Raw genomic sequence first — 25670 nt, 5'->3', positions numbered from 1 at the left:
ATAACTTTTTGGAGATCTCTCCATAAATCCAGAATTAATAAGAGTGCCATTTATAATTATAGAATTTATGGTCAAAGTAATTGTCATAATAAAATTTAAAGTAATAAGGATTAAACAAAATTTATTATAAAAATGATCTTGATTTTTAAGTTTTAGATACTGATTTTAAAATTTATAGTCTCTTTACCCTTAAATGTTGCCTAGTAATTCAGATATTAAACAAAATATTATATAGCAATTTAAATATAAAAAATATAATGAAGAGATACTCTCATGATTTTATTTTAATATATAACAAAAGCATAATGAAGATTTTCAGAGTGCTGTTTAAGACTTGATCTGGGTACAGTTATATTCACTTTGAAATTTCATCAAGTTGTATACTTAGGATTTATGTACTATTGATTGAAATAAATATTACTATTTATGTACTACTTGATTGAAATAAAGTAAATTGTTATTAAAGTATGAAAACACTTATCTTCTTTTCTCTTTCAAGGAAATGATTATTGACAAAGTAAACGGACAGGCTGTTCCTAGATATTTGATATATGACATAATTAAATTCAATGTAAGTACCTTATATAATTTGTAAAATTTATATTTTATAGAATAAAAATTGTGACTGAAATAATAGATATATTTTAATTTAATTTCTTTTTTTATTTGGTGGTTGTGGGGATTAGACCCAAGGCCTTACATTGTACCTCTGAGCCATATCCCCAGCCCAGTAGATATTTTATTTGTTACCGTCTCAATGATAGTAGGAAAGAAAAATTGTGATTCAGGTTACTCGTTGAACATCTCTTTTGTTAATACTTTTATATGTACTTTTCTTTATCTTATTGCCTAATACATAACATATATCTTTGCCTTTAGATTTCTCTAAGTTCAACTTAGTCAAGAAAAACAGTTCAATTCTGATAGAATAATACATTCTTTTGTAAAATGAATGTTTTTTGATTTTAATTATCCTGTGATTAAAATGCCCACAAGCTTTGTTTCTGTCACTTAAAAAAAAAAAAAAGAAAAAGAAAAAGAAGTTATGAGTTTGAATATGTACTTGTAGGTACAAATATACTATTCATGAATATAAGCAAGAAACAGAAATAAAGTACAAAATTTCCCAAAATAAAATACAAAATAGGTATAAAAAATTAGAAATTTAATTTCTAACCATTTACTATATATTAGATTACCCCAAAATCTTTTCCTATTCATTTTAATTAAAATATGAATATCTAAATTATTTAGACATTACAAGACAACTTCTAAAATATGAAAACCTCAAGTATATTTCTATAAAAAGGTATAATCATTCCTCTACATGTATATTATTCAAATTGTATAATCATGTGTTATTCAAGCCAGACTGAAAACATTTAAGTATTCTGGAATTAAAAGTATCTAAGTTTTATATGTTTTTCCTTGTACACGTGTGTGAAAGTTTCTCTATGACAGTCGTTCTCATTTTGGGGATATATTCACCTGGGAAGTTTTTGATTATTTTCATTTGAAGTGTTTTTAAAAGTCCAGTCTCTCATTATTATATCATGGCATTTTTGATTAAATTTTCAACATCAATTTCATTAGCTGCTTTTCTGTATTCCTCTCAGAAGTACTTATACTTACTTATTTAATATAGTTTTATTAAACAGTTTTTCCCAATTCAATATTTGTGACATATTATTTCATCCTATTTTAATTTGTTTTTGTTTTTACTAATGAAATTGAACATATATTTATATTTATTATATTTTTTGGTGATTTAGTTATAAGTTTATAAATCTTTTAACTTTTCTATTTGCTTGTCTATCTTTTTTTCTTAATATGCAGGAATTATATTTTTTGGATTTGAATTTATTTTTGGTTACACATTTGGCTAACGATATCTCTTCCGAATCAGTGTCTATTGATGTTTAGAAATGAAAGTTATCAGACTTTCTCAAAAATTGTGTTTTTGTATTTTGTTGTAAAAATGATTTAGTGTGTTTATCATCTTTAGTTTTATAATTTTTCATTCCATAACTATTTATTTATTTATTTTAAAATTTAGATTATTTTTTTTGTTTGTTTTTATATTTATTTTATTTTTTCAAAGCTTTTTTTATCACGTTTACTGTTTCCCTACTATTTATAACACATTCAGTAGGGCTCTTTTATGCATAATTAAAAGCTTCTTATTTTATCAGGCATCTCAATGTGCATAACACATGTATCACATTATTGATTGGCATTTGTATAAAACTATAGACAGATTCTGAAAACAGTGAAAAGTATGGAAACCTCTCCATAACTATTTATATTATGCCTGTTACCATACTTAATGATTTAAAAATCACATATTGTTTCATATTTCTGATATTAGGATGCATTTATAATTATGTCCTCTATTACAGACCTTTCATTGATTTATTTATCCATTTTGCAGTACTATAACAAACTATCTGAGCCTGGGTATTTTCAAAGTAATAAGATTTATTTGACTCATAATTATGGTGGCTAGAGACCTCAAATCTTAGTTAAAATCTTTGGAGTACCTTAGTTTATTATTTTCTCTAGGATGAATTTCATCAGTCATTTTTATATGTTAAATACTGTACGTATTGGGTATGTAGAGATGAATAATACATGGTTTCTTGCTTTTCGAGAATTCATATATTAGTGCACCGGCTTCCAAAGAAGTCCATTTCCATAAGTAGTTTATTGGAATTTGGGAAGAACATAGGAGAACTATTTATTTTTATTCTATTCTATATTTTTTGCTCTATAACATATATTATACAGTCCTACCCATACACAAATTATTTTTTTCCATACACAAATTATTATGATTTAATATGCATAGGTTGATGAGAGGGAGCCAGCTTGTTTGAATAAGGCATTTTAACCTAGTTTTTCATGTAATACGCTACTAATTAAGGTAATGAGATGATCATATTGTTCTCGTTTTGAAGGAGAACTTCAGTGACAGCATGGATAGTGTTTTGAAGTGAGGAAGAACAGAAAATAGGGAGGCCAGTTAGTCAGTAGTTATTGAATGTTTTCCCTAGTCTATTCATAATGATTCTACATATATCTGTCAAGTGCTTCCTTTACTGTAGACCCAGTGGACTTGAAGGTGAACATGCTTTTTGTCTTTTCCTGTTGTTTTGGTGAGTTGATGTATATTTTAAGTTGGAAAGCATTTAAGAGGGAATTTAATTACTTACATATATTTGAACAGTTCTTAGACTTTAAAAAAAAAAAAGCCTTGCCTCTTCCACTTTTAATTTTGTAGGTATCTGAGTTCCTCTAACTGACCTAATATACAAGTCTAACATTTTAGTTTTTCAATCTGTTGATGACGTACATTGCATAAAAAGGGTCACACATGAACTGTTAGCATTGAATTTATTAGCATTTCCTCAATAAATACCCTTTACAAACAGTTGTATACCCTGTAAAGAGAACATGTTTTGCCTAATGCCTAGCTCTTGTTGACTTGTCTTACTCCTTATTCTTTTGGATCACCAAAGTCATCATCCTTCCAAAGCTGAGAAAAAAACATACCCTAGCTGTATCTAATGTTCATCCCTGAGGCAAGTGCTGCTGTCCCTGTGTAAACATTAGAATAAATGTTAGGTTACATAATAAAGACTGGAGGAGAGGAAGAGGACAGAAAAGATGGGGGCAAAATGCATGAAAGTGTTCCAGTTGCAGAGAAAAGAAGAGTAGTTGATATTCCTTTGAGGTGATGCCTTCTAATCTAGATGATTACTGTCAACCAGAGAATTCATTATAGATATCTTCCTGTGTATGCATGGATAAGGCAAGTCCACACTCTCAACTCAAAAGTATACATGCAGTTTTTATTTCATGGTTTAAACATATATACTTTAAGGACACTAAAGGAAAAGTTTACTGGGGAGAAGAGAGGAAAGCTATATTTTTATAACTGTGACTTTGAACATTTTTGTAAACATTATGTAAATATGTATCATTATGAACATATGTAACATTATGAACATTACGTAAACTTTTTTTGTATTTTCAGAGGATGTATTTATCTACTAAATTCTTAATGCTGTAAAGTAATAGAAGTAAGCAACAAAAAAGCATTGTAAGAGCATACTATAGGGATACTGCCACATCAATGATCATGGCAGCACAATTCACAATAGCTAGACTTTGGAATCAACCCAGATGCCCTTCAATAGATGAATGGATTAAAAAACTGTGGCATTTATACACAATGGAGTATTACGCAGCACTAAAAAATGACAAAATCATGGATTTTGCAGGGAAATGGATGGCATTAGAGCAGATTATGCTAAGTGAAGCTAGCCAATCCTTAAAAAACAAATGCCAAATGTCTTCTTTGATATAAAGAGAGCAACTAAGATCAGAACAGGGAAGAAGAGCATGAGGAAAAGATTAACATTAAACAGAGACGAGTGGGGGGAGAGAAAGGGAGAGAGAAGGGAAACTATGGAAATGGAAGGAGACCCTCATTGTTACACAAAATTACATATAAGAGTCTGTGAGGGGAAAGGGGAAAAAAAAAAAAAACAAGGGAGAGAATTAAAACAACAGCAGATGGGGTAGAGAGGGAAGATGAGAGGGAAGGGGAGGGGGGATAGTAGGGGATAGGAAAGGTAGCAGAATACAACAGTCACTAATATGGTATTATGTAAAAATGTGGATGTGTAACCGATGTGATTCTGCAACTTGTATTTGGGGTAAAAAATGGGAATTCATAACCCACTTGAATCAAATGTATGGAAGATGATATGTCATGAGCTGTGTAATGTTTTGAACAACCAATAAAAAAAAAAAAGCATTGTAGATGATTCTGCTATTTTGATGTGCCATTTATTCATGCTTTCCCAAATTATGTGGATTTTAATTTTTATAGAGGTATTTTACTGAATTATGTAAGTAATAAAATGATTAGTGAGGATATTAATGCTTAAATTCAAATGTGAGATTTTTGGATCAATTTAGAGTAAATTTATGACACTTTTGATCATATTGTTCTCATTTTGAAGGAGAACTTCAGTGACAGCATGGATAGTGTTTTATGTAGTTATAATCTTAAAATAACTGTGTATGTAAAGATGTGTTTCTGTCATTAGACTAACTATCTAGACTTGCATAGTGGTTGTACAGGCTGTGCACTAGACAACTGTACAGGATCCTGTTTACATAGACTACTGTATTCATTGTGGCAGTCTTGATAATTATGTTGATAAAATAGTTGCTGAGGTTCAAATTCAAAAAATTCTATTTTTAATATAGGCCCAGCCAGTTGGAGATTGTGATTTTAATATTCGTCTGCAGTGTATAGAACGAGAAATTATAAATCCTCGACATGAAAAAATGAAGAGTGGGCTCATTGACAAAACACAGGAACCATTTAGTGTCAGAAATAAGCCATTTTTTGACATATATACTTCAAGGAAGGTAAAGTTATTTTTGTTTTCTAACTCATGTATTATAATTCATTTTGTGAGAGGAATATGAATGACATTTTTCCTGTCTGTAATTACTTAAATTGATATAGCACCATTTTGACCAAACTTTTGTGATTCTCAGGCTTCTCCTCTTTAGTAATATTCGCAGTGGTAGAAAACTAAATTAGATTGCTTCCCTGCTTCTCGTAATAGGTTTTGATTCATGGTCCAGATTATGCTTTTTCTTTTTTTTCTGGTACTGGGGATTGTACCCAGGGGCACTTTACTACTGAGCTACATCCCCAATCCTTCTTATTTTTATTTTGACACTAGGTCTGAGGGTGGCCACTTGTGGTCCTCCTGCCTTAGTCTCTTGAATTGCTGGGATTATAGGTATGTGCCACTACACTTGGTTGGTCAATGTTGCTTTTTTAAAAAAGCCGTAAACAGCTTAGAATCATTTAGAGTGAAAACTATTTCTTAGGTGTAATCCTACTCCTGAAGGTAGACATTGTTTGGTATGTATTCTTATTTTTAAAGATGTATTTTGTTTTCCTTGATAATTATATTGATGAATTAGTTGTTGGAGTTAAAATTGGAAAAATTTTCTATTTAATTCATGTCCAGCCAGTTGGAGCTTGTGATTTTTTAAAATTTGTCTACAGTGTATAGAATGAGAAATTACAAATCTTTGACATGAAAAAAATGAAGACTGGGTGTATATATATAGTGTGTGTATACTTTAATATAGAGTATATAAAACATATGTAATATATAAATATACAAATATATTTATTTACACACATTTATATACATTTTACATTCACACATACACTTTTAGATTGTTTCTACTCTTTTGCTAAAAACAATATTGTTTCATTGTTTGCTTATATGAATGGGTATTTCTTCAGGGTATGTGGAAATAGAATTTTTGGTGTAAAGATTATAGACAGTATTAGCAGCTACTAACAATTTGTCTTCCAAATAAGGCCACTCTAGCAGATGCGAGAACTTGTTTCCTCCTCCACTGCCCACTGTCCTTTCCTTCCTGGCCTAGAGGCAAGGCAGAGGTGTTCTAAGGCAGAGGTGAGATGAGCATCAGTATTCTAAGGTAGAGGTGAGCATCAGTTCTAGAGCAGGAGACAGGAGTGTTGCCTTGTTCTGTTTTTCTTTTACTGGCTTTGGGATCTTTTCTAATATACTTAAAATTTCTGCCAAAGTTTATTTATCTATAATTTGAGGTTATAAAAATTATGGGTTTGTTATGTAAATTTATTGAAGCATGGCTTGTAAATACCTTAGAAAAGTATCTGGCATGTAGAAAAGCAACCAATGAATACAAAATTAATTATTATTATTTTTATTGTATAGGTTTATAAATACTTTTTTTTCAGTTGTTTATATATAGTGTTTTCCATAAATGCAAAGCTCAATTTTATGTAGTCAAATTTGGAAATGTATTTCTTACATCTTCTAGGTTTTCTGTCTTGCTCAGGAAGCACTTTATTGCCAAAATTTTCTTTAGAGTATTATAGTATTGTTAGGATTTTGCGTATTGATCCATTTCTCTCCCCTTCCTCCCTCCCTCCCTTCCTTCTTTCAGACTGGGGATTAAACCCAGGGGCACTCTATCACTGAGCCACATCCTCAGCCTTGTTTTGTATTTTATTTAGAGACAGGGTCTCACTGAGTTGCTTAGAGCCTCTCTTAAGTTGCTGAGGCTGGCTTTGAACTCCCGATCCTCCTGCCTCAGCCTCCTGAGCCTCTGAGATTAAAGGTATACACCACCTTGCCCAGCCTATAGATCCATTTAGATGATATATTTTTTCTTTTATTACATTAGGAAATTGTCTTCTGTTTCCAGTTGGTTTAGCATCTTGTAGTTTCTTCTACTCATTGTCTCTTCTTCATTCCTTGCTATCTCACATGAACATGTTAATTCTGTTTATGCTTAATCTTTCCATTTTCCTGTTTATTCTCCTTTTTCTTTTCTCTTTCCTCTTTTTACATTATTATTTTCATTAGATATTCCTACTACTATTAGTACTACTAAATAGTTAGTGTTCACTAGGATGTTTACCACATCTTAACATTTAAAAGTAAATGTATCTTAGAGTTTTTGCAGTTAAGATATGAGGTATATAACGCATATTGACTAATTATTTCCTAAAACATTCTCCGTTTCTCACTAGTGCTTTTGTGGGATTTTTACTTATCTGTATACAGATTTCATATAGTGTGTTCTTTTGTCACTCTGGTATGTTAGACTTTTTAGATTCATTGAATCTGTCTCTTAATTTCTTCTCTCCCTTTTCTTTTCTCCTTTTTATTTTTATAAAAACATTTATTATTTATTTTTATTTTTGTACATACATTATTTTCTGAATGTCTGTTTTGGCAGTGGCTTACTTCTTTAATAACTCTAATTGATGGTTTTAATTATTTGAAATATGTTAATTTTTCATCATAAAACTCTACTTTCCTTATGAGAACATTGATACATTTTGAGCATGCATATCATGTGGTCCTCTTCTTGATTGTTCACAGATAAACATTTTAGAAGTTTTTGAAAAGATAAAGTGTCATATTTGGCATTGAAAAGAAGTCTAGTTGACCTTTCCTAAGATGCTTTAAGGAATGATATACCTTTTGTGAAATTTGTCATGTTTCAGAATCACATTTTTATCTTTACAGATAGAAACTTGGTCTGGGACCCACTTTTTTCTTTTTATATCTTTCTATTATATGTTCACTGCATAGTTTAGCTTTGAAGAGAATAAGCAGGATACTGTATTACCAGTACTTTTACATTAAAATTATACGTGGCACCTAAGACGTTTCATTCTGGTGACAGCATCATTTAAAAAAAAAAAAAAAAAAAAACAAACCAAAACCAAAAAAACTATAGCTCTGTATATAATTTGAAGCTGCGTATTGTGATGCCTTCTGCTTCACTTTTCTCAGTAAGAATTACTTTGGCTATTCTGTTCACTTATTTTTCAAATGAATTTCATAATTGCCTTTTCTAGTTCTGTGAACAATGTCATTGGAATTTTGATGAGAATTGCATTGAATCTGCATACCACTTTTTGGTAGTATGGCCATTTTGACTAATTCTGCTATCCAAGGACATGGCAGGTCTTTACATCTTCTAAGTTCTTTATTTTTTTCCTTCAGTGTTCTATAGTGTTCATTGTACAGGTCTGTCACCTTTTTTGTTAGATTGATTCCCAAGTGGGCCCCCAACCAAGCTATTGTAAATGGGATGCTTCTCATAATTTCTTTTAGGAGAAATTAATTTTAATTTCTAATAGGAACATGATTGATTTATAGGTATTTATTTTACATTCTATTCTGCTGAATTTATTTATGAGTTCTAAATGTTTTGTTGTGGAGTTTTTTTTTGGGGGGGTCTTTTAAATATAGAATCATGTCACCAGCAAAAAAAAAATAATTTGAATTCTTCTTTTCCAATTTGTATCTGTTTAATTTCCTTCTCTAGCTTAATTGGTCTGTCTAGAGTTTCAAGGACAGTGTTGAATAGGAGTGGCAAACTGGGCATCCTTGTCTTGTACCTGTTTTTAGAGGAAATGCTTTTGTTTTTCTCCATTCAGAATAATGTTGGCCTTGGGTTTATCATATATAGTCTTTACAATGTGGAGGTAAGTTTCTTCTATTCTTATTTTTACAAGTGTTTTTAACATGAATGGGTGCTATACTTTGTCATGCTTTTTCTACATATATTGAAATAATCATGTGATCTTGTCCTTGAGTCTATTTATGTGGTGAATTACATTTATTGAATTCCGTATTTTGAAGCAACCTTGCATTCTTGGGATGAAGCCCATGTGATCATGGTACACTATCTTTTCAGTATGTTTTTGTGAGTGGTTGCCAATGTTTTATTAAGAATTCTTCCTTTTATGTTAGCCAAGGATATTGGTCTGAAAGGTCTGAAATTTTCTTTCCTTGATGTGTCTTTAGTTTTGGTAATGATTTGGCAGTGTTCCCTCTTTTTCTATTTCATGGAATAATGTGAAGAAGATTGGTATTACTTCTTCTTGACAGGATTGGTAGAACATGGCTTTGAATCATGTGGTCCTAGGTTTTTCTTTACTTTTTATTTTTGGAACATGGAATTGAACCCAGGGGCACTTAACCACTGAGCCACATCACCAGCCCTTTTAATATTTTATTTAGAAACAGGGTCTCACTGAGTTGCCTAGGACCTTGATAAGTTGGCTGAGACTGGTTTTGAATTCAAGATCCTTATGCCTCAGCCTCCCAAGTAGATGGGATTATAGGTATATGCCCTTGTACCTGGCCTGGATTTTTCTTTGTGGGAAGGCTTTTGATAACTGATTCAATTTCAGTTCTTAAAATTGATCTCTTTAAGTTTTCCATATAATCCTGGTTCAACTTGGGTAGGGGTAGACCATATTTGTCTAGGAATGTGTGTTTATCAAGATATTTTATCTTATTGGAGTATAAATTTTCAGAATAGTTTCTTATAATCCTTTAGATTTTTTTTAGTAGTGTCTGTGGTAACATTTCCTTTTTCATCTCCAGTTTTGATAATTTAAGTTTTTTCCCCCTCTCTTTCATTTGGTTAGTTTGGCTAAGAGTTTATCAATTTTGTTTATTCTTTCAAAAAGTTAACTCTTTGTTTCATTGATCTTTTGTATTTGTTTTTAAAATCTCCAATTTCTTTGATTTTTGGCTCTGATTTTGATTATTTCCTGTCTTCTACTGATTTTGGTGTTGGTTTGTTTTTCTTTTCCTAGTATCTTAAAATGTAATGTTGCATTATTTATTTGATATCTTTTTGTTCTCTTAATGTATGAGCTCAAGGTTATGAATTTTCCTCTTAGAACTGCTTTCTTACTTATCTCAAATTTTAATATGTTGTATCATTATACTCATTTACTTCTAAGAGGTTTTTCTTATTTCTCCCCTGATTCTTTCTGCTATCCGTTCATCATTCAGAAGTTTTTTATTTACTTTCCAGATGTAAGAGTGGTTTTTATTTTTTATCTCATTCTTGATTTCTAATTTTGTTCCATTATTATCTAAAAAAAATATTTATTTTTTAGTTTTGTTGATAGAATACAACTATCAACTTCAAAAATTTGCCAAAAATTTAAGGGGAGGTCCACCTATGTGTTCAGTCCCTTCCAATTTTGTCTATTTCTATAAGTCTACTAAAATCTTCTCTCTGTAACATCTTTAAACAGTAGCCCTTTTCTTAAGGAATATCTATTTATTAGTTTAGAATTGGGAAATGCTTCCAGGGGAAAACTGGCTGCCATAATTTTTTTTATCTTTCTCACAAGTCAGTAATTAAAATTTTCAGTTACTTTGAGTAATACTTAAAAGAATGTTTTAAAATTTCCAATTTGTCAACTCTCCTCTATTTTTTAAAATTTATCTTTCATAGTTTAAATTTATTCTTTTTCTCATTAGTGATTGTTGTAATTTCTTTCTAGGAGTTTGCTGGAATTTTTGATGCCTAATGTAGCAGCGGTTTTTATGTTGTATGAATATATTTTTGTTCTAAGTTTGTCATAGAGTAAGAGGAATATTAAAATCTTTCAGTGCTATTACATAGTCTTTTTTCTAATGTAGAATGTTTTTAGCATATAAACCTTTATCACTTATTTTTCTACTATGAATTATTTTCCAAATAAGTTGATATATTTTTTTCTGTTTAGAGTTTTGCTTAGTCATATTTGCTTACAAATATGAACTTTTCTTAATACAGTTTTGCCTAATAGTTATTTTTTTGTTTAAAATGTTGTTTTACATGTTTTTTAAAAAAATCTTATATATGTTTTATATAAGCCCCTTTGTTCTCCCCTTTCCTCCCATCCTCTTTCCTAATAGTTCCTCTTTTTTCAGGTCATTTGTATGTATATACTTGTGTATGTATATATATATTTATTTATTTTTAAAGTGTCTGCATGAGAAAAAAACATGCTATACCTATCTTTCTGTGTCTTTTTTATTTTGCTTATTATAGTGTCTTCCAGTTCCATTACTTTTCCTACAAATGTCATAATTTCATTCTTCCTTATGGCTGATATGCCATTGTATATCTATGCCATATTTTCCTTATTCATTCAGCTGTTGATAGGCACCTAGGCTGTAGTTGTAGTTTGAACTTTTTGGTGAACCTCCATACTGTTTTCCATAGTGGCTGTACTAATTTAGATTTTTACAAACAGTGTATAATGTTATCTTTTTCTTTACATTCTCACCAACATCTGTTGTTATTGTTATTTTTTGATGTTAATAACCATTCTGACTAGGGTGATATGAAATCTCAAATGTAGTTTTGGTTTGCATTTCCCTTATGGCTAAAGATATTGAGCATTTTCATATATTGCCATTTGTACTTCTTTGAGAAATGTCTGTTCAGATCTTTTCCCCATCTATTGATTAGGTTACTTGTTTTTGGATGTTGAGTTTTTGGAGTTCTTTAGATATTCTGCATTCTTGACATGTTCATCTGTCAGATGAATAGCTGGAAGACTTTCTCCCATTTTGTAGGCAGTTTCTTCACTCTGTTGTTTCCTTTGCCTTTTAATTCAATGTAATCCCATTTCTTAATTCTTTTGTTTCCTGAGCTATTGGAGTCCTATTCAGGAAATTGTTAGCTTAGGCCAATATCTTGAATTGTTATTTCTGTGTTTTCTTCTAATAATTTCAAAGTTTCAGGTCCTATATTAAGGCCTTTGGATCTTCAGTATATGATTTGAGCACCTTTGTCAAGAATCAGTTGGCTCTAGATGCATGGATTCATTTCTGGGTTCTCTATTCTATTGTGTTTGTCCTTTTATCTCCCTTCCCCTCCCCTTGCGAAGCCAGGGCTCCTTACCATGGAGCTACATCCTCAGTTCTTTTCTTTTCTTTTTTATTTTGAGACAGGGTCTTGTTAAGTTGTGGAGGCTGGCCTCAAACTTGTGATCCTCCTGCCTCAGTCTTCTGAGTTGCTGGGATAATAAGAATGTACCACCATTCCCAGTGGTGTTTTGTAATTTTCAGTGTAGAATTTTTTGATCTTCTTTTTCCTGTCTCTCTCCATCCATCCATCCATCCATCCATCCATCCTATGCTATTGTTTTTTTTTTTTAATATTTATTTATTTATTTTTCGGTGGACACAACATCTTTGTTTGTGTGTGGTGCTGAAGATCGAACCCAGGCTGCACGCATGCCAGGCGAGCGCACTACTGCTTGAGCCACATACCCAGCCCATCCTATGCTATTGTGAATGGGATAATTTTCCTGATTTCTTTCTCAGGAAGTTAATTATTGGTGAATAGGAAAGCTACTGTTTTTTGCATATTGATTTTGTATCCTGCTACTTTACTGAATTTGTTTATTGGTTCTAAGAGTCTTTTTGGTGAAGTTTTTAGGGATTTCTAAGAATATGATAATCAGAAAATAAAAAAAATATTTTCTCATTTTCTGTTCATATTTCTGGTCCGTTGGCCTCCCTCCCTTCCTCCCTCCCTCCCTCCATGCCTTCCTTCCTTCCTTCCTCTCATTGCTGTAGCTAAAATTTAAAGTATTGTATTGACTAAGAGAATTGACCTCATTGTTTTATTCCTGATCTTAGAGGAAATGCTTTCAGTTTTCTCCAATTCAGGATGATGTTGACTATGAGTTTGTATATATAGCATTTATGATGTTGAATTATTATTCTTCTATACCTAATTCAGGAGTTTTATGAGGAAGGACTTTTGAATTTTATCAAAGGCTTTTTCTGCATCTGTTTTATGATCATGTGATTTTTCATCCTTGATTCTGTTTATGAGCTGCATTGTTTATTCATTTGCATATATTGAACCATCCTTGGACCCCTTTTATGAAATCAATTTGATTATAGCATATGATCTTTTTAATGTGGTGCTGATTCAATTTGCAAGTGTTTCATTAAGGATTTTTGTGTTCATCAAGGATATTGGTATATAGTTTTCTGTTGTTGTTGTGTCTTTATCAGGTTTTGGAAGAATGTTAATAAGGACTTTGAAGGATGAGTTTCAAAGGATTCCTTCCCTTTCTATTTATGGAATAATTTCAGGTGTACTGGTGTTAGTTAGCAGCAAAAAATTGATTTTTAGGTTTTGCTTTGTTGGGAGACTCTTGATTATTGCTTCTATCTCATTATTTACTACTGATTTGTTTAGTTTTTTTTTTTTTAATATTCTCTTGGTTTAATTTTGTTAGATCATATGTGTCCAGAAATTTGTCCCATTTCTTCTAGATTTTCCAATTTACTAGAATGTAGTTTTTCAAAATATTCTTTAATGATCCTTTGAATTTCATTTGTACCTATTACAGTGTCTTCTTTTCACCTTTAATTTTACTTACACAGGTCTTCTCTCTCTTGTGGTTAGTCTAGCTAAATATTTGTCAATTTTCTCTTTCCAAAGAACCAACTCTTTTGTATTATTGATCCCTGCTATTCTTTTAGCTTCTATGTCATTTATTTCTGCTCTTTATTATTTCTTTCCTTCTACTGATTTTGAGTTTGGTTTGTTCTTATTTTTCTTAGACATTGATATGTATTATTAGGTTATTTATTTGAGATCCCTCTGTTTTAAATGTAGGCACTCACTGCTATAAACTTTTATTTGTACTTTTACTGCATCCCATAACTTCATCTGTGTTTCTATTTTTGTTTGATTCTATGAATTTTTAAATCTCTCCTGAGTTCTTTAGTGAACTAATGTTCATTCAGAGGTGTTTTTATTGCTGTTGATTTCTAGTTTTATTCCATTGTGACCTGGTTAGATGCAGGAAATGAATTCATTTAAAGAATTAGTTAATATTAATTTATGACCTAATATATAGTATATTTTTGAAAAAGTTTCATGTGCTGATGAAAATAATTTATATTCCGTTGCTGTTGGTTGGTATGTTCTGTAGTTGTCTATTCAGGCCATTTGATCTATAGTGTAGTCTGCCTCCAGTGTTTCTTTGTTGATGTTTTTGTCTGTATGAATTATATGTAAGAGTGGAATTTTGAAGTTATCCACTATTGTTGTTAGTGGATCTCTCTCTTTTTGGCAATTAGTATTTGTTTTATAAAATTGGGTACTCTGATGTTTGGTGTATGTATGTATATTTATAATCATTACATATAATGATTGTTCCCTTGATTGATATGTAATGACCGTCTCTTTCACTTCAAACTGATTTTGTATTAAAGGTTATTTTGTCAGATGTATGTATAGCTACTCCTGCTTGCTTTTTTATTCCATTCTCTTATACCATTTTTCATCCTTTCATTTTCAGTCTGTGTATATCTTTGTAGGTGAAGTCAGTTTCTTGCAGGCAGCTTATTGTTGAGGCTTACTTTCTAATCCAATTTGCCAATCTTTGTCTTTAAAAAAAAATTTTGATTTTAGGGATTGGATCCACGGATGCTTTACTACTGAACTGCTTCCCCAACCCTTCTTATTTTTATTTTAGACAGGGTCTCACTGAATTTTGAGGGTCTTGCTAAGTTGCTGAGGTTGGCCATAACTTATGATCTTCCTGCCTCAGCCTCTCAAGTCACTGGTATTATAGGCATGCAGTATTTTGCCTAGCCAGTCTGTGTCTTTTAATTGGTGAATTAAGAACATTTATACTTAGGGTAATTATTGAAAATCAATTTGTTGATTTTTCTTCTTCTTTTTTTAAAGATTTTATGCTCATTTCTTTCTCTTATTCATCTTAGACTTTGATATTTATAATGTTTGATATGATATTTATAATCTTAGACATTATATATATAAAATGTTTGATTCTTTCCCATGTTCTTTTGATTGTGTTTATCTATGTACTGTAGGTGTAGGATTTCTTCAAGTGTCTTTTCTTGTGCTCATTTAGTAGTCACAAATTCCCTTAGTTTACCCTTTTCTTCAAAGGTCTATTTCTTTTTCCATTTTGAGAGATAACTTTGCTGGGTATAGTAATTTTAGTTGGCAGTTATTTTCTTTCAGGACTTGAAATACATTGTTTCTTTCTCTCTTGGTTTTAGGATTTTGCTTTGAAATCTACTGTTATTCTGATGATTTTGCCTGTAAATGTGGCTTGGCATTCCTCTCTTGCAGCATTTAATATTCTTTGTAATTTTGGCAGTGTAAAATGTTATGGAGAGATTGTAGTCAAGTCTATTTTTTTTAAAAAATTTGTTCTACTTTAGTTATATATTACAGCAGAATTCATCTCAATTCATTGTACACAAATAGAGTGCAACATTTCATTTTTCTAGTTGTATATGATGTAGAGTTGCGCCATTTGTGTGATCATATGTGTACCTAGGGTAATGAGATCTGTCTCATTCCACCATTTTTCCTGACCCATGATCCTCCCCTCCCTCGTCTTTACCCAATCCAAAGTTTCTCCATTCTTCCCTTGGCAAATCTCTCCCCGCCCCCCAGCATCCACTAATCAGAGAAAACATTTGGCCTTTGGTTTTTAATGCCTCTTCTATCTATATATCATAACTTGGTGAATTTTTTGCTATTGTTCTTCTCCCTTCAGAATGCCCATTATGCATGTGTTTGATCTTTTTAATGGTTTCCCAGAGATCTTGTATATTCTTTTCACTTGCTTATTTTTTAATTGTTATTAGAATGTAATATTTGCAGCTCTGACATTCTTTCTTCTGATTAATTGAGACTGTTGTTGAGGTTTTTTTTTTTTTTTTTAAACCTGAGGTGGCTTTAAAATTTTTTTAGAAGAAATCTGACACTGAATTATTCATTTCCATGTTTTCTCTTTGGGTCTTTTAAAAAAAAGAAAATCTCCCTGTATTGAAATATTTATTCAGATCCTGTCTTGTCTTTCTTAAAGTACAAAAATGGGCCGGGAATGTGGCTCGGTGGTTGAGTGCCCCTGGGTTCAATCCCTACTAGTACCACCAAAATAAAACAGAATACAAACAAACAGATAAAAAACCCAAAACAAAACTATGCTAAGGTAAATTGATGTACAGAAGTGAGGAACATTCAAAGCACGTTAGAAATGGCTGTGATAAATTGTTGTTGATAAATGGCTGTGACAAATTGTTTTGGAAAGTCTCATTTATGTTTTCTAATACTTTATTAGGCTACAGAACATGTTCTGTTTACAATAGAGTGCCACTCAGTATCCCAGTGTGGGTCATTTTCATCCAGAGATACTCAGGATCTATTAAAATTAGGCTAAAGGTCTTATCTGTGGTGGCTAACTAGGCCATTATATTCATTAACTGAGAGGGCACCTCTGGCATCAGTCTTTCTATAATGCCAAGCCACATTTTTTGCCATTTTTTGAATAGCCTCTTGGTAATAATGCCCCATAAGGGAATTTATAACCTTTCCCACAGATGGAATGACTTTGAGATCAACCTAAATTGTATCAACTAGAGAAACACAGTGACAAATGTTTTGGAATGAGTTTAGGCCAATTGCATAGTCCCCACAAGATTGCCCTTGCTTCAGATACAGGCTCAAGTTTGGGGTCCCTATGGCTACCTTTAGTTTAGCTGCTGGCTGCAAATTTTAGGGTCCCTACTGACTCTCTTGGGTTTGATAATTCATTAGAATGGCTCATAAAACTCAAGAAGCACCATATTTCAGGTTATAATTTTATTATCATGAAAAGATGTAAATGCAAACCAGTCAATGAAGAGACCCCCTAGGACAAAATTTGGATGAGGCCCAGTGCAAAGCTTCTGGTTGTTTTTTCACTGTGGAGTCATGGACAGCATTACCTCTTCCAGGCTGTGGTTTATAATACTTATCCAAGCTGTTTGTGTTTAGAGTTTATATAGGTGTTCCATCAAATGCTGCCTGTTTGACCTTTATTCTTATCCCTTCTTGGAAGTTCAGACTTATACCTTTAGTCTTCAGTTCCTTTGGAGGCCTGAACTTTATGGCATAGCCTTTATCAAAAATTATGTGGTTAGACTCTCCATTGGCCAAACAACAAAGGCATTCCTATCAGGCAGGTTATTCCAGAGACACAGAGATCATCTTCCAGTAGCTGAAGCCAGACTTCTTTGTGGTAAAATTAATTTCTTCTATACTGCCTGTTTAAACAGAGGATGAATTTTTGAATTTTAAAAATCTTTCTGCTTTTTTAATCCCTGGTGACATTCAGACCAGACACATAAGTAGTTCAGTTTTATTTTTCACTGCAGCACATGCTTATTGTTAAGTATCTGTTATGGTTTAGATATGTGATATCCCTCCAAAGTTGATGTGTGAGAAGATGCAATAATGCCCAGAGGTGAAATGATTAAATCACAAGAGTAATGACCTAATGATTAGATTATGATAGGTAGGTTATTATATTGGATTAATCTGTTAATCTGGATTAACTGGGTGATAATTATAAGTAGTTGTGTGTAGTCGGAGGAGGGTATGACTTTGGGGGTATCACTTTGTGGTTTATATTTTGTCTCTTGTGAGCAGAGCTTCTTCTGCTTCCTGATTGCCATGTCCTGAGGTGCTTTCCTCCTCCATGCCCTTCTGCCATGATGCTCTGCCTCATTTTGGTCCCAGAGCAATGGAGTTAGCCATTTGTGAACTGAAACCTCTGAAACCATGAGACAAAATAAACTTCCTCCTTTAATTGTTCTTGATACATACAGGAGAGGTTGTTAGAAAAAAGTGTATGTCTCTATAATCTAAACAAAATAAAACACTCCTTTTCCACAATGTATATATACTTGGATGTCATTAAAACTTTGTTCATCTAGACTCTGTATCCAGATTGTAGCTGGTAAGAAATATATATTCGTTTTGTGGGTAGAAAAGCAAGATCCACTGGTTGGGAAGGCTATTGAACAGTTTTGGAGGGAACAGAATATGATAGAGACTGTTTTAGTCATATTTTTTGTCACTGTGATCAAAAGACCTAACAGGAACAAGACTTACCAAAAAGTCTTAAATGTACTTAGTTAAAGTAGCATAGCTTGAAAGGTCACATTTTACTTAGGAACTTAAATGTCAGACATAATTTAAAACTTACTTTGGTATTATTTTGTCTCTGATACTATATTCCAAAATATAGTCTTATACTTTATACTTTTTAAGTTAGTCCATATCTTTTTCTCTTTTTCTACATTTTAAGTAAAATTTCCTCATGTGTTACACTGGAATACTAATGCAAGAAATACCAAGCTAAACTAAGCTTTTGTTAGATAATTTACTGGATAATCAACAGCTCAATAAAAATAAAGTTTATATTCTGTGTTCATTAGGTAGATATCTCCCAAATGCCTAATAATGCTACAAACCAAGCAAGGGATACTGGGAAGCCAATGTTAATATAAGCCTAAACTCATATGGTTACATAATACATCTTCACTTTAATTTGAAATTAAAAATAATTAAATTCAATGATGTCATTAGCCATTTGTCCCTGTCAATCTTTTGTCAGAAATACAGTTTTGGGGGCTGAGGTTGTGGCTTAGTAGTAGAGTGCTTGCCTAACACAGTGAGGCCATGGGTTAGAGCCTCAGCACCAAATAAATAACTTAATTAAATAAGTTATTATTAAAAAAGAGAGAAAGAAAGAAATACAGTTCTCCTTAAATTAACAAAGATGTCTCTAAAACATTTCTGATAAGTAAAGAATCCTGATTTAGAAATAATTGCAAAACCCTGGAGTGAATAAGTAGACTTTATGTTCAATTACCTAAGTTAGGATATATTCCTTTTCAGAATTATAATTTTCTTGATTATTTTCCCTCTAGATAAAATTAGAAGATAATTGGATGAAAAGCAAAACAGCAGACATAATATATCAAACAGGTTTTAATAAAACAGTAGTATTTCATAAGGTTTTATTTCTAAAACAAATTTGCTCACTTATATACTTAAGCTTATCACTTAATTACCACCTGAAATATCATACAGAAGGCATGCAACTTTCCATGGACAAAAGATTACAAGAACTGACAAAGGTTATACCAGATGATTGACTCTGAATTGGTATTTTATATGTCTATGAATCAAGAATTGAAAACCAAATCATTATAAATGCATAAGCAGAAAACTATAATGCACAAAGGCTTGAAATTAGAAACATGAGAAGCAAAATAGAAACTGTGAAGTTACGAAGTATACAAAGGAGTCTTTTAGAAATAATAAGGAAAATGATAGCTTAAGAATACAGCAAAGAAGAAAATGAAACGGCAGTGTTATCTGGAATACAAATTGGCATTATCAATTCATTATAGAATAGAAAATATACCAAGGGAATATTTAAACAAGAATAAACTCTCTCCACCTTGCAGTTCTGGTCTATTTTACTCACATCAGATATTTTCTGGAAACTCCACAGAACTTCAATTGACTGACTGAGAATACTCAATGAGATAATTATATCTGTTGACCTCTATAACATGTTCTCATCACCCTGCTAATATCTGAGGTTTAGTTTTAACAATCCCCCCAAAATGGATATTTGCACTCTCCTATATATTAATATTTATTTTTTTCATTCCCAAAGTATAATTCTACTACAGGTTAATATTATTCAATGTGTCCTAAACATTCTTCTAAACAGAAATTAATCATTTTACAATAAGCCATACTTCTTGTTCACCACAAAACAACATGGTTATCTTCTTTAAAATGAATTATTTGATTACCACTATTTACCAATGTTACCTAAACAACTCCAGTATCATTAAAGTTAGCTCATCAAAATATAAATAGCTTTTTGATACTATCATTGGCTTTTTCACTATACTACATAATTGCAATTAAAATTAGGCTTAATAGTTCTGGTGAATCCCAACTGACAAGGTAAAAAAATCTAAAAACAAAATTTCTCTAGGACAGTTTATTACTTTTTATTGTTGTTAGCCTTATTTTAATCAAAATTCCCTTTTAATTCCACAAAGAAGCAGATCACTATACTCTTAAGAAATGATTGACATTTTATTTCATCAGGTTTCCAATTTTTTTTAATTTCATAATTTAGGCACAATTTATTCATTTAACAAACATTCACTTCCTGTCAGTAACTGACAACCACTCTATTAAGTGTTTAAGATTTAGAAGAGATTAATCTTTAATTTGGAAGAACTCTGCAAGATTCAATGTCATAGTCAAAAGACTGTAGGTGCCAGGACGTAAACCTAACTGGACTGAGTATACAATAATAGAAACTCGTAAGATCAAGGACCAACTAGAGAGAGTATCCTCATATATAAATAGTCAGGTTCAATATTTTTTAATTATTATGAGTTTAAACTTTATAAGGCTCTCCAATGATTTCAAGATAAGAAGGACCTCAATACATACATACATACTTACACACACACACACACACACACACACACGTCATTTTACAATAAGTGCTGACTCAGTTTGGCCTCCTAACTATCACATGAAGTGGAGATTACTATTACCCCATTTTAAAAGTGAGAACTTGCCAACAGTCACAATACAAGCAACTAAGAATCCGTATTCATTTGAGCTCCAGAGTTCACATTCTTAACTGATATTCCAAACTAGAAGATCACAGGCCCAGAAACTTCCTAATCTCTAGTCTAGGTTAAAGTTCCTTCAACATACTCTCATTATATTGTATGTTTTCTTCCATCAGAGGCTTTTCTCATTTGTCTGATTATCAAATTGATCTGTAGGCTTTTTAAGGTTAATAATCACATTTGTCTAAGTTCCAGGAAAAATTAATTTTAATAAGAGTAAAAACTGGGCTGGGGCCTGGGCTCAGTGGTAGAGCACTTGCCTAGAACATGTAAGGCATTGGGTTCAATCCTCAGAACCACAAAAAATAAATAAATAAAATAAAGGTATTGTGTCCATCTACAACTAAACTAAAAAATATTAAAAAAACAAAAAGAAGAAGAAGAAATTAAAATCTATGACTTACATTAAACCAGCGGTTTTTAAATTCTTGATTTAGTTTTGCTTGTTTCACATATTTGTAATTGTGTTTTATTTTACATTTAAATGATAATAATGTTAACTAAAAAATCACATCTATATTCATCATATCTTCAGTATCAATTATAATAATCTGGCATACAGTCAACTCTCATTTCAATTAATGTATGCTAAATAAATATAAAGTAATAATGCAAGGATCTATAAAAAACAAACAATGGACACATTATAGTCAGAGGTTATAGGTTAAGTACAAAACAGATGGAATGCATTATACTAATAGGTGGCATAAAGCATAAAAGAGTTTTAAAGTCACAAATTTTTGACTCTTCTGGTAGAGATTAAGAGGATATGATTCAAAAGAAAAAACCTAAAACAATCTCTTCTACTTAATACTTTCCCACAAACAATTCCTTATTACTTTCTTTATTTCCGATGGAAACAACAACAATAATAGTGTCGTAATTGATCTCTTTGCTTTTAAGTTAACTTTTTTTCTCCAAACTATTTTTATTCATCCATGTTAGAACTGACTTTCCAAAACAATTTGTCATGTATCACAGCCATTTCTAAAGTGCTTTGAATGTTCCCCACTTCTATACATCAATTTACCTTAGCATAGTTTTGTTTGGGGTTTGTTTTGTTTTTGTATTTTGTTTTATTTTATTTGTGCCAGGGATTGAACCCAGGGGCACTCAACCCCTGAGCCACATCCCAAGCCCATTTTTGTACTTTGATATAGGGTCTCAATAAAGTTGCTTAGGGCCACAATACGTTGCTGTGGCTGGCTTTGAACTTGCCATACTCTGGCTTTAGCCTCCTAAGCCACTGGGATCACAGGTATGTGCTACCATGCCCAACCAATTAGCATAGGATGCTTAAGCTCTGGGCCACAGCCTCTACATCTATCTATCTATCTATCTATCTATCTATCTATCTATCTATCTATCTAAATTTAAGACAGGGCCTGGTTAAGTTGCTGAGGCCAGCCTCAACTTTCTATCCTCCTACCTTCTGCTTTCTGACCACAACTTCCATTTTTAAAACTCAAGAGACATTACAACAACTTCTTTGCAGCTTAGTGAGCTTTGGGTACACCCTCCTAAGCAAGGACTGGGATTTATCCCTATGGGCAGAAGTCATCTTTATTGATTATATACTAGCTCATCTCAAATGACTCACTCTTATATTTGTGACTCTTAAATTCTTTAGAGTTCTCCTTACTTTCTTAAGGTAGAAGTCAAGGTCACTGAGTTTTGACCTATCTTTCTTTTAAGTAGGCATTTAATGCAGTGATTTTTTTTCTTACCTGTAAAGTGTGTGTTAATTTCATCCTTCAAGTGTCAGACTATTGTATTTTTTTCTTAAGTTCAGAATATTTAAAAATTTTCCTATTGATTTCTTCTTTTATTTATGAATTCTTTTTTTTTAAGATTTTTTTTTAAGTTATAGTTGGGCACAATACCTTTATTTTGTTTATTTTTATGTGGTGCTGAGGATTGAACCCGGGGCCTCATACGTGCTAGGCGAGTGCTCTATCACTGAGCCACAACCCCAGCCCCTGAATTCTTTAGAAGTATTTTCTTTAGTTTCTGAACATGGGGCAACTTCACAAGAATGTTTTTCTTACTGATATCTAATTTATTCATTGCAATTAGAGAATATACCTTGTATGACTTCAATTTTTAAATGTATTGTGTGCAGTTGAGAAAAAAATGTGTTCTATTGTTGGGTGGTATTAGGCCAGGTTGTTTTATGGTGATTTTCTAGTTGTCCATATCTATACTGATTTTCTGTCTGCTCATGTTCTATAAGTCTTGTCAAGATGTCTTAACTCCTACTGAATATTTTTCTACATGTTGATTCATTTACTTGAAGAGCAGAATTAAATTCTCCATGTATAACTGAGGATTCCCCCCCTGTTTTCTTATTTATTATATTAGGATTTTTAAAAAAAAAGCATTTGAGGGCTGGGGATGTGGCTCAAGCGGTAGCGCACTTACCTGGCATGCGCGGGACGCTGAGTTCGATCCTCAGTACCTCATAAAAATAAAGAGGTTGTGTCCACCGAAAAAACTAAACAATAAATATTTAAAATTCCCTCTCTCTCTCTCTCTTAAAAAAAAAAAATAGCATTTGAGATTTTTTTTTTTAAAGGTGTAATTGCTTTGGGGATTACTGTAGGTTCTTGTTGAATTCACTTACTTTGTCAGCATGTATTGTTGCTTTTTATTTTTGATATTTCTTATTCTTAAGTCCTCAATTAATGTAAGCCTTCTATTTATTAGTGTTGGAATTTAACATCTTATTCTATCCTTTTACTTTTAAGCTAGCTGAATTATTTTTTCTTTTTAATTCAGTGTGGCACCCTTTGCCTTTTGATTGGAGTATTTGTACCGTTAAATTTAATATAATTATTGCTAATTTTTTTTAAATCTACCATCTTACTACTTGGTTTACCATGTGATTTCTCTCATGTAGTCCCATTTTATATTTTCTTGCCATTATTCTTTTAGAGAATTTTAATTCTATTGTATCTTCACTTTTTAGTTGTATCAGGCATATCATCTTTGGGTATATTGTAGCAGTTGTTGCTTTAAGGTTTTTAATTTTCAGTTTTTATAGTTATTTTATAATTATATCAAAGTGAATTCTGTTAAATTAAAAAAAAAATAAAAAGTATATTACTTGATAGTTGGGTTAATAACCATATGATTGGGGGGGTGCTGGGATTGTGGCTCAGTGGTAGAGAGCTCGCCTAGTACGTGCGAGGCCCTGGGTTCCATCCTCAGCACCACATAAGAATAAATAAATAAAATAAAAGTATTGTGTCCAACTATAACTAAAAAATAAAATATTTAAAAAAAGAACCATATGATAGAATCATCACATTTTCTCTTGTATATTTCTTCTGCATGTTATTAACACAATAATACATTGTTCGTATTTTTGCTTTAATTAGTTATCTTTTTTGTGGGGACTGTACTCCTCATGTTTAAACTAGTTTGTGGTTGCAAATTCTTGTCCCCAAACAAGCTTCTTTGCTGTCTCCTTTTTTTTTTGTGTTTTTATTTATTTATTTTATTCCCTTTATTACTTTTCTGAGTTTCTATTTTCACTTTTTTTTGGGGGGGGAGTACATCTTTTTTCCTTTTGTGCTGGCTTAGTAATGCATTCAGAATATCTTCAATTTTTTATGATCATTTTATTTTATTTTTTGATTGTCATATAATATTTGTACATATTTATGAGACCCAGTGTAGTGTTTTGATTCATGTATATATTGGGTTATGATCAACTCAAGGTAATTAGCATATCTATCACCTTAAACATTTTTGTGTCTTTAGCATGAGTATATTCATAGTGTTATTTTCTAACTATTTTGAGATATATCACGCAGTATGATTAATCATATTCACTCTTTTTATCCTTTTTTAGTGGTTGAATTAGGATTGTGGTTCAAAGTAGCTTTTCTTGGAAATTGAAATCCTTATGTATTAGTTTAAAAAATCTTACAGTATATTAACCTAGATCTCTCTGTATCTCTCTCTTTTATTTTGGTATTTCAATTTTAATAGCTTATATATTATGTCTTTATAAAGCTTATCAAGAAATTAAAATAATTTAAACGTGATTATTGTATTTCTAAGGAATATATGCTGTTTTTTTTTTGTTTTTACAGCTACTTGAAGGAAATTTTGCCAAAGAAGTCAGTCATGAAATGGATGGACTTATTTTTCAGCCCATTGGAGTAAGTTCATTTGTCTGTGTGTGTTCATATACATATATACTTTTATATAGGAAGTACCATTACCTCAGTCATATTTATTAGGATTTGTGATCAGTGCTTTCTCTTAAGATCAATTGTACAGTGTACTACAGAGCAATAGTAACAAAAACAGCATGGTACTGGTACCAAAACAGGCCGGTGGACCAATGGTACAGAATAGAGGACACAGAGACCAATCCACAAAATTACAACTTTCTTATATTTGATAAAGGGGCTAAAAGCATGCAATGGAGGAAGGATAGTGTCTTCAACAAATGGTGCTGGGAAAACTGGAAATCCATATACAATAAAATGAAGATGAACCCCTTTCTCTCGCCATGCACAAAAGTTAATTCAAAATGGATCAAAGAGTTTGATATCAAACCAGAGACTCTGCATCTGATAGAAGAAAACGTTGGCTCCGATCTACATATTGTGGGGTCGGGCTCCAAATTCCTTAATAAGACGCCCATAGCCCAAGAGTTATAACAAGAATAAACAAATGGGACTTACTTAAACTAAAAAGTTTTTTCTCAGCAAGAGAAACAATAAGAGAGGTAAA

The 25670-nt window shown here is 31.8% G+C and overlaps 1 protein-coding gene across 2 annotated transcripts in view; it reads left to right on the top strand.

Moving 5' to 3' along the window:
* Rngtt (RNA guanylyltransferase and 5'-phosphatase) overlaps positions 1-25670 on the top strand; it is a 228847-nt gene that overhangs the window by 80796 nt on the left and 122381 nt on the right. Inside the window, exons 10-12 of one of the 2 annotated variants that reach the window (XM_015499296.2) lie at positions 500-571; positions 5281-5445; positions 25022-25090. In XM_015499296.2, coding sequence (XP_015354782.1) covers positions 500-571; positions 5281-5445; positions 25022-25090 — 306 coding nt within the window. The remainder of the gene's footprint in view (positions 1-499; positions 572-5280; positions 5446-25021; positions 25091-25670) is intronic. The other variant, XM_015499298.2, reaches the window with a different exon arrangement.

Source organism: Marmota marmota, unplaced genomic scaffold (assembly GCF_001458135.2).
Source record: "Marmota marmota marmota unplaced genomic scaffold, marMar, whole genome shotgun sequence".
Lineage (NCBI taxonomy): Eukaryota > Metazoa > Chordata > Mammalia > Rodentia > Sciuridae > Marmota > Marmota marmota.
Note: the sequence above shows the minus strand (reverse complement) of the source record. Positions and strands in the feature narration are given on the sequence as shown.